Source organism: Castor canadensis, chromosome 5 (assembly GCF_047511655.1).
Source record: "Castor canadensis chromosome 5, mCasCan1.hap1v2, whole genome shotgun sequence".
Taxonomy (NCBI): Eukaryota; Metazoa; Chordata; class Mammalia; order Rodentia; family Castoridae; genus Castor; species Castor canadensis.
In genome coordinates this window covers 127859262-127873371 of record NC_133390.1, presented here as the reverse complement: position 1 = coordinate 127873371, position 14110 = coordinate 127859262, and the positions used below count along the sequence as shown (strand labels likewise).

The following is a 14110-nucleotide window of genomic DNA, read 5'->3' as shown; positions in this document are numbered from 1 at the left end:
TATCAAAGCCATGAGGAAATGATATATTCATTGATAAATGGTTTTTTGTCCATGGGTGGGGAGGGTGACAAAAGCTTAATCTCTAAGTCAAAATAAACTTTAGATGAAGTATGGGATATTGTTGCTATTGATTTCTGGGTTTTATGTTTGTTTGTTTACAGTATTGGAGTTTGAACTCGGGGCCTCACACTTGACAAGCTGATGCTCTAGTCCTTTAGCCACTTCACCAGTTCTGTTTCAGCAATCATTAGTTGATTTGCTTAAGTTAACTTGGTCCCTTGAATGTTGTGATTCTAAAAAGATACAGGATCATAAGTTTTTGTTTTTAAAATTCACAATTAACATACCCTCTCACAATGTATGCTTTGTTGTTTTTAATAAAATGAGTTCATGTTATGATTTTATATATTTCTCCCCTAATAGTACATAATAGGCTATTTCTGCTTAAAGAGAGCTACATTATCTTCCAGGTGTTGTATATTCAGGTGCTATAAACATACAACACTTAGGTTTTCATGGAATGAAGTCAGGAAAGGTCCAGAGCAAGGTGTGCCCATTTGGATACAAGTCATGTGGTCATGCACCATTTGTCTTTCTCCTCTAAATTAAGTTGTTATATATTTGTAATTCACTGTTTGGATTTAATAATTCAGGTTACTTTAGAGGAAGAAAAAATTGTAAGTTTTCTTAATTGGTCTGAATAAGCTTTATTTTGTTCCCATTTCCACAAAATATTAGAATTATTCTAGCTTTATATTGTTTACTTGTTAGGTCAGCTGCTTGAGAGAAGACTAGATATTGCTAGTTAATTTTAAGAATCACATATTGAGAATGTCGAAATTAAAGTATTAAATTGTTCTGGATGGGCTTTGTATAGCCAGCCTTTCTCCTTGTAATCATTTGTTAGGAAAACAGAATTAGTAGTATACATTGACAGGAAAACCCTGAAAAATGTCTGGTTAGCTTTTGCCATTGCTTGTTTCATTTTTCATATTTCAAAAAACAAGTGGTTGGTCATATTTATTTTCTTATTCTTCTAAACAAACAAGTGTGAAAGCAAGCAAGTAAGAACATCTTCCTTCTCCATGGGAAAGTGGCCATGCCTTAAGGCTATTAAACAGAAATGTGAAACAACAAAATTGCCACCTTTGAGTAACCAAATCATGTTCATCTACTTTCTGTATGTCTTTGTTTTTTAGGCAGCACAGTCAGTGCTGATTTCTTTATTTGAACTTAATACCCCAGAGTTTACAATGTTACTAGGAGCTTTACCAAAAACTTTTCAAGATGGTGCTACCAAACTTCTTCATAATCACCTTCGAAACACTGGCAATGGAACCCAGGTATTCCTCACTTGCTTTTTTGGCTATTGTATGATAATGATAGTTTAACAGTAATTGCTTTATTTTACATAATGTAAACTTGATTCTAGTCTATGTGATTGTGCATCTGAATTTAGCAGCATTTCCTGAGCAGAATTAAATACTGTCCTGAAAAGAATAGAGTCCTTCAGGACTTTAATGTTTGTATTATGATTTGTGTTCATAAGGGTAGTGATGAACAGTATCCAAGGCATGAATAAGAAAAGCCACATGTGAGCAAAATGTAGATGAGTGTACCAGCTTTGAAAGCCATTAGAATATTAGGACATGCCCTTCAGATGAAGCGGTCCTTATTTGAGCATTAGCAACAGTGACTTATTCCAGGGTTAACAAAGTTCTAAGAGGGTAGTGCTTAGTGAATAAAGACTTGTCAGTCCTTGTGCACATGGATATACAGGATTTTGTTGTGAAGAAGTTAAGGTCTGAGTAAAATGAAGCATTGCAGTAAGATACATAGATCTATCTGTAATTTACATAATATGCCTAAAGAATTAGGCTAAAGTTTTTTTGTTTTGTGCTAGTGGGGTTTGAACTTAGGGCCTCAAACTTGCTAGGCAGGTACTCTACCACTTGAGCCACACCTTCAACCCTGCACTAAAGTTTTAAAAAGAGAGAGACCTTTAATAACAGAAAAAAGAGTGGAAATGTACTTTGTGGCAGGCTTAGGGTATAATCTGAGGGTTTTTTAAAAAATAATCTAAAAATAATTTCTTGTAAGCCAAATCACTTACCTTTTTAAAAAGAGAAAGCATGAGCAAGGCCCTGAGTTCAATAAAAAAAAAATGAATAAAAAGAAGAGTTGATTCATTATATCTTAAGAGATAGACAAATTAATAATTTGACCAAATTTTACTCTCTTAATGTCTTTGTGACAATCATTTGTAAAGCAGACTCAAGAGGAATAAAATTTGATTATTAGTAATGGTTGGAGGAAGGTAATTGGTTATGAACAAGAAGGTAATTTAAAATGTTTAGTTTAGGATCCTATTGAATCTTTGAGGGAAAGGGTGTTAATAATATTTGAGAGAAGGACACAGATGTAAAGAGAAAAGAAAAAGACCAAATGGTTAGATTTCTGAAGGGGGAGAAATACTCTCCCCCAGAAACCAGTCATAAGTATATGAATATTTGAAATATTGGCTTATAAATATTGGCTCTCTCATATGGTTCTATCTCATAACTACATAGCTTCCCTAAGAGCCTTTTGGTTGAACTTGCCTGTCATGTGTTAATATTTGTTTGACTCCTTCCAACAGAGTTCCATGGGGAGTCCTTTGACAAGACCAACACCAAGATCACCAGCCAACTGGTCCAGTCCTCTTACTTCTCCTACCAATACATCACAGAATACTTTATCTCCGAGGTAATAAAAATACAGTATTTTATCATGTTTCATGCTTTGAAAAGCAGATGTTAATATAAGTCGATTTCCACTTGACTTGAGAAGTCTTAGAAAAAGAACTTAGCAAATTCAAACAATTTTTAGTATATTCAGAGGCTAACATGTAGCTTACCCGGTGGCTCACGCCTATACTCTAGCTACTCAGGAGGCAGAGATCAGCAGGATGGAGGTTCAAAGCCAGCCCCCAGGCAGATAGTTCATGAGACCCTATCTCAAAAAAAACCCAACACAAAAAAAGGCTGATGGAGTGGCTCAAGGTATAGGCCCTGAGTTCAAGTCCCAATACCAAGGGAAAAAAAAGGGCTAACACTTTAAATGAAGAGACAAGAAACCTACTGACACAGCTTTTGTTTTTTTCTTAAATAGCATAGTTATATATCTGAGATGTTATGTAAATTCAATAATTATAAATTTTATCTTTCAGTTCTATTACACTACTCAGTATAAATGGTGAGGTCAATTATGATCGAATATTTAGATCTGCTATTAACCAAACACTTAGTGAAGTGGGGGTAAAAATTAAGCTTAGAGGCAAAACATAAAAATAGAGAGGAGGTCTGAAGGTGTGGCTTACACAGTAGAGCACCTGCTTTGCAAACTGGAAGCCCTGAGTTTAAACCCCAGAGCCACAAAAAAAAAAAAAAAAAAAAAAAAAAAAATATATATATATATATATATATATATATATATACATATATAAAAGATAGGTAAGACTAGGACAGGATTAAATATATAATGAATATATAATGGTGTTATTCATACTTCTGAGGAAAAATGTGACAGAGAGATTGGTCCTTAATACAAAATATGAGAGATATAATTTTCACACACTTGGACATTTTAAGCATGGGCTGTATTTCGTATTAAGTTCTTGATTTATTAATAGTTATTATTTGATTTTTGTTATTAGTCATACACCACAGCTTGCTTCATCAGATTATTCATTGAAATTACAGGATGCCACATGAGTGTCTAAGAAAGAATAATACATTCAAAACTCATTGTCTAACCTGTCTGTTTATACATATGTGACAATTTGGGTATATAAATTCCAGCCTTCTTTGATTTTAGAATTTGATTATAGAATTAATTTCATTAACATTTATGATCAGTGTTACAAATTCTCCTCCTTCATATAAACTTGTTTAAATATTTCTTTTCAAGGAGTGCCATCATTGAGTTAATCCCAAGGATTATCAAACTTTCTGTAAAAGTGAGTGAAAAATATTTGAGTCATATGGTCTTTGTGGCCATTACTTAACTCTACTGTTTTCATACTATAGTGTGAAAACAGTCACAGGGAATCCCTAAATAACTAAGCATATGTGTGTGTGTTCCAATGAAATCCTACTATATACACTGAAACTTGAATTTCATATAATTTTCATGTGTCATAAAATACTCCTTTGATTTTTTTCACCCATTTAAAAATGTAAACAAACATTCTTAGCTTTCACACCTCCCATAGTTTACTGACTCCTGGTTAATCAGAACATTTTTGAAGGTAGAAAGATAAACTGGTTGTTAAGAACTATGCATTCTAATAAGAGGACTAAGGTAGAAAGGAGAAAAATAGAAGGGATGGACCAACTCAGATTATAATACATATATATATGGAAATGTCACAGGGAAGCTTCCTGTATAGCTATTTTAAACAAAAGTGTCTTTTTTTAAAAATGGACTCAAAGGTCAAAAAGGTCCTGTCTGGGGGTTGGTACCAGTGGGAGGCGTGGTGGATATATGGAAAAAGGTATAGAAGGGTGAATATGGTGGAAATACTATGTACTCATTTGTGCAAATGAGACCTGTTAGAAACTATTCCAGGAATGGGGAGGAGGAGGGATAAAGGAGAATGATGGAGAGGGTGAATTCAACTATGATATATTGTAAGAACTTTTCTAAATATCACAGTGTACCCCCAGTACAACAATAATATAATAATAAAAAAAAGTTGTGCATTCTAGATTCATTGTAAGTAATTCTTGGTGGAGGACAAGGGAATGTGAACATTAACCATTTATAGCTCCCATGTTTTATTTTGGGGAATATACATTTTCTAATCCAGTTTATAAATGCCCTATGTCATTTCCTCAGATGTACCGCATTTTTAAACTATACATGAATAAAAACTGTTCTTACGTTTTTCACAGTGCATTTGACTACGACACAGAAAACATGAACTCCGATGACATTTACAGCTCTCTTAGAGGTGTGACTGAGGCGATCCAGAGTTTTAGCTTCCGCAGTCAAGAAGACATGAGTGAGCCACTGAAAAGGGACCCTAGAAAAGACGATGGTGACTCAGTGAGTATTTGAATGTTCTTATGTTGTGCATGTTTGAATGTTCTTAAATTGCTGACTGCTTGAGTTTCCGTTAAGGTTTTGATTTTTATTTTTACTATGCCTTCTCATATTTTCACATGAAATTTTCTACAAGTCAGTCACTCTGTAAACACTAAGTATCAGACACATGTCAGCCACTTTTTAGATTTTAGATTTATAAGACGAAGTCATTGCCCTCAAGTTCCTTTTGGATTTTCATGTACAGATGAACACTGTGGAGTTTTAGCTTAGAATGTGCCTGGGAAGGGAGCAGTACTGTAATACAGTGATAGAGCACTTGCCTAACACAAGCCCCAACACCCACAAAAACAAATAAAAGGCCTAGCAGAATGTGCCTTAAGGGAAGATGAATCTGTTTTAGACTATGTGGTAGGGGAAGGAAGACCTCTCTCATGAAGTGATGTTTGCACTGAGACTTAAATAAAGCAACATAAAATGTAGGAGAGAATTCCATGAACGAATTAACAAATATCAAGGTATATTGGAACCATTTTTTATAGTTGAGAACCTGGAAGAAAGCCAGTGTAATTAGAGCATTATGAAAAAAAAGAGGAGTAGGACATGGGCCACAGCACGAGTTGAGTCTTTTTTTTCCTCGTGGTGCTAGGGATGGGACCCAGGGCCTTGAGAATACTAGGCAAGTGCTGTATCACTGAGGTTCACTGCCAGGTGACATGAATCCTGTAAAGAACTTAGGTTTTTTTCCCTCTATTAATTGTAATGATAGTGATTTTCATTATCAGTTTACATGGCTCCGATTCAGAATATTACGAACTAACTTTCTGACATGAATATTATTGTTTTTTTTAATTTTATTTTATCATTTTTACATATACTTACATGTGTATGTATTATTTGGGCCACCTCTGCGTGTGCCCCCCCATATTGTTTAATTTCCTGTCTCTGCTAGTATACAAAAGTAGTTGGTTTTTACTTTGGTTTGCTTTGACTTTTCTCTGTCAAGTTAGACTTTTATTACACCAAGCTACTCTGCCATTTTTCAGTGTTTGCAGAACTGCAGATAAGGGTGCAGTTGTTATGAGTGGGATACATCATCCACGTCATACTTCAGTTTATGTCAGCTCCTGAGCTTCTCCCCTGTAACTGCTCTTCCCTGTGTTTGCTTATGACAACAATCAGCAACATCCTGGACAGAAGAGTTGTCCCTAAGTCTCCTTGATTGCTCTCTTTCTCACCCTCCATACCCAGCCTGTCTGGAAATCTGTTGGCTCTACTTCCAGAATATATCCAGAATTCTAAACACTTCTCACCACTGCCTGTCTGGTTCAAGCCATCATCATCCACCATGTCCCTTACCTAGATTATTAAAATAGTCATATGATTGGCCTCTTTAATTCTGCCCTTGGCCTCCCATAGTGTCTTCTTAATTCCTCTACTTACACCTTTATACAAGGTCCCTGTCTCTTAGTAAAAGCCAAAGTTTAACAATAGACTCTTTTCCTGTTCCCCTGTGGTTTCATCTCCTTGTTTTTCCTCTTCCTGCCACACTGGCCTCTTTGCTGTTCCTTGAATTTGCTGGGCTTGCTCCTGCTTTTCAGGGTCATTGTATTGGGTACTCCTTTCCAGATAGTTCTATGGCTAATTCCTTCATATCTCTGTAGTCTTCACTCTACAGGCTTCTCAGTGAACCTGCTTACTCTAAATCTGTGAGCCCCCTTCTGCACACACACCCCAATCCTCATGAGCTTTTAATTCTGTACTACTTACTCTTTTTTTTTTTTCCCCACAAACTAATCACCTACCAGATACTCTACTCATTCATTATTATCTCTGACCCTCCACTGGAATGTAAACTCCATGAGTACAGACAGCATATTCTCTTTTGTTCAATAATCTAATGCTGAGAACAATGCCTGGCATGTAATAGGTGTACATTAAATGTTTGGAAAATATTTAAAATGCTTAGCAAATGACTTAGCACATAGTTGCACATACTTGTGGTGGTAACCGTTTTGATAATAGTATTCATGATTCAGTGTTAGTACTGATATTTCAGCAAGTATGTTAATGTGCCCCAACTCTATTGGCATCCTTCCAAAAGTTATTCAGGCCTTTTGAACCTTTCCGGGTTTTTTTTTTTTTAAGTCCTTTTTTTTTAAAAATTGACTTTCTTAAACTTCGTTGACATTATCATTGTATAATTTACTGCCTTAATAATAGAACCTGGAAGTTTTTACTTCTGTGTTGCTAATGAAAATTCTTGGCAGCAGTGGAGTTTGAACTCAGGACCTCATACTTGCTTGCTAGGCAGGTATCCTTACTGCTTTAGCCACTCTACCAGCCCTTATTTGTGATGGACTTTTTCAAGATAGGGTCTTGAGAACTATTTGCTTGGGGATGAGTTCAAATCTCAATCCTCCTGATCTCTGCCTCCTGAGTTGGCTAGGATTACATGTGTGAGCCACCAGTGCCCAGCCTCTTTTGTATCTCTACCTGGCATGGAGAAGCTATTGTTATCATACTGCCTATATTTTATCTGATTGAGCCATTCATAAGAAAACTAACACCTTTGGAAGCAGCATTCTTTTATAGTTTCTTATTTGTCCTCATGGCTTTACCTTCTTTTTTTTTTTTTCATTTTTCTTTTATTATTCATATGTGCATACAAGGCTTGGTTCATTTCTCCCCCCTGCCCCCACCCCCTCCCTTACCACCCACTCCGCCCACTCCCTCTCCCCCCCCCCAATACCCAGCAGAAACTATTTTGCCCTTATCTCTAATTTTGTTGAAGAGAGAGTATAAGCAATAATAGGAAGGAACAAGGGTTTTTGCTGGTTGAGATAAGGATAGCTATACAGGGCATTGACTCACATTGATTTCCTGTGTGTGGGTGTTACCTTCTAGGTTAATTCTTTTTGATCTAACCTTTTGCTAGTACCTGTTCCCCTTTTCCTATTGGTCTCAGTTGCTTTAAGGTATCTGCTTTAGTTTCTCTGCGTTAAGGGCAACAAATGCTAGCTAGATTTTTAGGTGTCTTACCTATCCTCACCCCTTCCTTGTGTGCTCTCGCTTTTATCATGTGCTCATAGTCCAGTCCCCTTGTTGTGTTTGCCCTTGATCTAATGTCCACATATGAGGGAGAACATACGATTTTTGGTCTTTTGGGCCAGGCTAACCTCACTCAGAATGATGTTCTCCAATTCCATCCATTTACCAGCGAATGATAACATTTCATTCTTCATGGCTGCATAGAATTCCATTGTGTATAGATACCACATTTTCTTAATCCATTCGTCAGTGCTGGGGCATCTTGGCTGTTTCCATAACTTGGCTATTGTGAATAGTGCCGCAATAAACATGGGTGTGCAGGTGCCTCTGGAGTAACCTGTGTCAAAGTCTTTTGGGTATATCCCCAAGAGTGGTATTACTGCATCAAATGGTATATCCATGTCTAGCTTTTTAAGTAGCCTCCAAATTTTTTTCCAGAGTGGTTATACTAGTCTACATTCCCACCAACAGTGTAAGAGGGTTCCTTTTTCCCCGCGTCCTCGCCAACACTTGTTGTTGGTGGTGTTGCTGATGATGGCTATTCTAACAGGGGTGAGGTGGAATCTTAGTGTGATTTTAATTTGCATTTCCTTTATTGCTAGAGATGGTGAGCATTTTTTCATGTGTTTTCTGGCCATTTGAATTTCTTCTTTTGAGAAAGTTCTGTTTAGTTCACTTGCCCATTTCCTTATTGGTTCATTAGTTTTGGGAGAATTTAGTTTTTTAAGTTCCCTATATATTCTGGTTATCAGTCCTTTGTCTGATATATAGCTGGCAAATATTTTCTCCCACTCTGTGGGTGTTCTCTTAAGTTTAGAGACCATTTCTTTTGATGAACAGAAGCTTTTTAGTTTTATGAGGTCCCATTTATCTATGCTATCTCTTAGTTGCTGTGCTGCTGGGGTTTCATTGAGAAAGTTCTTACCTATACCTACTAACTCCAGAGTATTTCCTACTCTTTCCTGTATCAACTTAAGAGTTTGGGGTCTGATATTAAGATCCTTGATCGATTTTGAGTTAATCTTGGTATAGGGTGATATACATGGATCTAGTTTCAGTTTTTTGCAGACTGCTAACCAGTTTTCCCAGCAGTTTTTGTTGAAGAGGCTGCTATTTCTCCATCGTATATTTTTAGCTCCTTTGTCAAAGATAAGTTGCTTATAGTTGAGTGGCTTCATATCTGAGTCCTCTATTCTGTTCCACTGGTCTTCATGTCTGTTTTTGTGCCAGTACCATATAGCTTTACCTTCTTTACCTCCTTACTATAAGCGTTTTCATTTCTAATATAAATTTTAACTATGTTGAATATTAATTTTTAAAATATTTTTTCAGTACTGGGACTTGAACTTAGGGCCTGGCACTTGCTAATCAAGCACTCCATCACTTGAGCCACTCCACCAACCATGAAATTTCTTAAATAGCCTTTTAAACAGTAGGGAAGCATCTTTTTAGAATATTAAGGCAGTATTTAAATGAGTTATTTCTTGTGTTTTCCCCTTTCCATCAATAGACATGTGGTGGTCCTGGGATATCAGACCTAAGAGCAGGAGGTGATGCGACTGACTCAAGCCAAACAGCTCTGGATAATAAAGCGTCACTGCTGCATTCAATGCCTCCTCACTCCTCTCCAAGATCTCGAGACTATAATCCATACAACTATTCAGATAACATCAGTCCCTTCAACAAGTCGGCCCTTAAGGAAGCCATGTTTGATGATGATGCTGACCAGTTTCCTGATGGTATGTTCTGGGTCATGCTACTAGTACCTATCTTTTGGAGGACTGGTAATCAACAAAGCAAACAGAATGTTTTTGCTCTGTTAATGTAACTCCCTGAAATGTAAGGTCCTTGGAATGTCTTCTGTCATCTTGTATGAGCATATTTTGAGTGGTTTGGTAGTTTTCTTACCCAGAATGAGAAGAAAGGTGGTCATTTTGAGTTCATCCTCAAAATCAAGAAAACTGTAGTATCCTCCCAGAAATAACACAACCCAGTTGTAGCTTGTAAATTTAGTTTATCTCTAGACACATCTTATTCAGTCACTAATTTTTATACTAAATGGCAAAACCTTTTCAGGAAATATACTTTATTATTTATTATTGAGAAAATAATTCAAATATTATTGGGAAAATAACCCTTTATTAGTAAGATACATTCAAAGACCAGTTATAGGAAAAGCTTTCATTAGCTATTCTTCACATGAGGTCAGGTGCAGTGAACTTAGTTCTAACCATTACTAAGCTGCTTAGCCCAGTAAGATGGTTGTTCTCCCTAATTGTCACCTCTAAAACATAATAGTGGTGATTGTACTATCTGCCCTTCTCATCACAGTATGCAGTAAGGCCAGATAAGATACATGAAAAGTGATGATAAAGTACAGCCCACTACAACTATTTTGTTCCTAATGGTAAGAAATTATATTTTTTCTTCTAGGAACTACATGAACCTTTATTTATTTTTTTTTTTTTTTTTTGTCTGTACTAGGGTTTGAACTCAGCCTCAAGCTTGCTAGGCAGGCGCTCTATCACTTAAGCCACCCCACCAACCTTTTTTTGTGTTGGGTATTTTTGAGATAGGATCTTTAGAACTATTTACCCAGGATGGCTTTGAACTACAATTCTCCTGATCTCTGCCTCCTGAGTAGCTAGGTTTGTAAGCATAAGCTGTCTGCTCCCTACCATGATCTGTTTCTTTAAAAAAATTTCAAAAATATATAATTAAATGTAAATAAACTTGAAAATTTCCCTTTCATTTGTTTTATAATTCTGGATTTGGTTGGGGTTTTTGTGTGTATGTGTGTTTTTTTGTTTTGTTTTGTTTTGTGGTGGGACTGAGGTTTGAACACACACCTTGTCCTTGCTAAGCAAGCACTCTGCCACTTGAACCAGACCACTTGCATTTTTTGCTGATTCTTTTTTTTTTTCTTTAGATAGGGTCTCACTTTCTTTTTTGCCTGGGACCAAAATCTACCTACCTACACTTTCCACATAGCTGGAATTATCCATGCAAGCCATCACACCAGACTGGTTTTTCTTTTTTCCCATAATACTGCTATCAGCAAATATATTTCTGCATAAACTTTTATGCATATGTATAAGTAATTCACTCTTAAGAGATTTATAGAGATGTAATTGCTCAATTAAGGGATATGGGAGGTGGGGGTTTGACTCAAGTGGTGGTTTAGTGCTTTAAACCACTGCTGGGGGGAGAGGGGTATAAAAAAAAGGCTATTTAAAGCTTAGGAATTACTACCCAATGATACCTCAAAACACTTGGCCAATTTAAGTAGTGCTGATTTCCTTACCAATACAAAGTGTTTATATGTTTTTCATTTTTCTGATTGTAATGGGTTCAAAATAGGTCATCCTAATTCTCAGATTCTTTAGAGAGATTAAGAAGTTAGAGATCTTGGTTTTGGGGGGGATTTTTTAATATTGTTTTGTTTTGAAGTGCTGGGCAAGTTCTATACATCTCCAACCCTCAATTTTTATTTTTTTTGATGAATGAAAGATTATCTTCATTTGTATTTTTCAGATTACATATGAGGCTAAATGCTTATGTTTTAACTAACCTGTTGTGTTAAGAGACTTAATATATCACAAATACCATAAAGCCAAAGATAAGACAAGTTACCAAACTAAATCTAAATTACATAAGAATCTATAACATTGCCAGAATTATGAATTATGGTATGTTTGATCTATTTATGCACAAGAGTTACAAACTGGCAGTGACTCAAGTGACTATAAATGTATATGTATATATATCTACATATATATACATTTTTTAATTTAAAATAATTATAAAAGCTTGAAAGTTTGCATTCAGTACAAAGAACTTTTCCTGAATCATTTGAAAGTAATTTGCTAACCTAATGCTTCATCATCCTAATTAATAAGGATCCATTTTCTGCAGAGACAGACTTTTACATATTATATACTTTTTACATGCTCATCAAAATCAGGAAATTTTCATCATTATGAAAATGATCATTTTCATTAATAACCACTTACTACTTAAACCCCACTAGAGTTTTACCACTTGTCCCAATAATAAATTTTTCCCATTTTTTTGATTGTGTTAAAATACACATAACATAAAATTACTTTCTTAGCCATTTTAAGTATATAGATTAGCGGTACTGAACATTCATATTCTTGTACAACCATCCATCTCCATAACTTGCAAAACTGAAATTCCTTTCTTTTTTTTTTTTTTTGATGGGACTGGAGTTTGAACTCAGGGCTTCAAGCTTGCAAAGCATACACTCTACCACTTGAGCCAGTCCATTTTTCTTTCATTATTTTGGAAATAGTGTCTCACAAACTAGATTACCTCAAACCATGATCCTCCCGATTGATCTCAGCCTCACAAGTAGCTAGAGTTACAGGTGTGAGCCACTGGCACCCAGGGTAATACTTAAACTCTACACCCATTAAGTAATAACTACCCACGGCACTGGTAGCTCTCACCTGTAATCCTGACTGGCATTGGGAGGCAGAGATAAGAGGATCATGGCTCGAAACCAGCCTGGGGAAATAGTTCCCAAGATCCTGTCTTGAAAATACCCAGCAAAAAACAGGGCTTGTGGGGGCATCAAGTGGTAGAGCACCTGCCTTGCAACATTCAAGCCCTGAGTTCAAACCCCAATACCACAAAAAATGATAATAACTTCCCATTCCTTTCTGTCTTTAGCCCCTGACAGCAGCATGTTTACCGTCTGTCTTTATGATTTTGACTACTCCAGTCACCTCATATAAATGCACTCATACAGTGGTACTCTTTTTGGGACTAACTCATTTCATTTGGTAGGATGTCCTCAAGATTTATTTGTGTTATACATATGTCAGAATTTCCTTCTTCTTTTAGAGTAAATACTACTCCATTGTATGTTTACCACATTTTACTCCTTTCATGGATGCTTGGGTCACTTCCACATGTTGGCTATTGTGAATAATTCTGCTGTGTATATAGGTGTTCAAATAATCTGTTTTACGTTTTTGAGACTGTCCACTATGTAGCCCAGGCTGGCCTTGAACTCACAATTCTCCTGCCTCCATCTCATGAGCGCTGGAATTACAGGCATGTATCAGTGTGCCCAGCTTGTTTTTAGTTCTTTCAGGTATATACCCAAAAATAGAATCCCTGGATCATATGATAATTCTATTTTTTAACTTTTTAAGATACCACTATACTGTTTTCCACAAAAAGTATACCATTTTACATTCCTACCAGTAGTATACAGGACTCCAGTTTCTCCATGTCCTTGCCAATACTTGAGGTTTTGTTTTTTGTGGGGCGTAGGGGGAGTACTACTGGGGTTTTAACCTTAATCTTGCTGGGCAGGTGTTGTACCACTTGAGCCATGCCCCAAGTCCTTTGTTGTTGTTTTAATAGCACCATTCTAATGAGTATAAGGTGTTATCTTATTGTACTTTTTAATTGTGTTTCCTAATGATTAGCAATATTGAGCATCTTTTCATACACTTTTGCTTATCCTCTTTGGAGAAAAATCTGTTCAAGTCTTCTACCCATTTTTGGAATTGGGTTGTTTGTTTTTGTTGAATTGTAGGAGTTGTCTATATATTCTTGATGAATAATTCTTTATCAGATATATGATTTGTTTATTTTCCCCCATTCTATGGGTTGCCTTTTTACTCTGTTGGGGTTGTCTCTTTATACACAAAATTTCTATGAAGTCCAATTTTACTTATTTTTCTTTATCACCTATGCATTTGGTGTCATATCCCAGAAACCATTGCTAAATCCAATGTTGTAAAGTCTTTACCCTGTTTTTTTTCTAAGATTTTTAAGTTTTTTGTCTTAAATTTAGGTCTTTGATCCATTTTGAGTAAATTCTTTATGTATGGTGTGAGGTATGATGTTCGACCTTATACTTTTCCACGTGGATGTCCAGTTTTACCTACATCATTTGTTGGAAAGACTGTCCTTTGCTTATTTGATGGCCTTGGCA

The 14110-nt window shown here is 36.1% G+C and overlaps 1 protein-coding gene across 42 annotated transcripts in view; it reads left to right on the top strand.

Annotated features, from left to right (window-relative positions):
* Clasp2 (cytoplasmic linker associated protein 2) overlaps positions 1-14110 on the top strand; it is a 206657-nt gene that overhangs the window by 164733 nt on the left and 27814 nt on the right. For all 42 annotated transcript variants that reach the window (XM_074074091.1, XM_074074087.1, XM_074074085.1 and 39 more), the window contains 4 exons: positions 1200-1343; positions 2639-2745; positions 4935-5088; positions 9647-9875. In XM_074074091.1, the coding sequence (XP_073930192.1) occupies positions 1200-1343; positions 2639-2745; positions 4935-5088; positions 9647-9875 (634 nt within the window). The remainder of the gene's footprint in view (positions 1-1199; positions 1344-2638; positions 2746-4934; positions 5089-9646; positions 9876-14110) is intronic.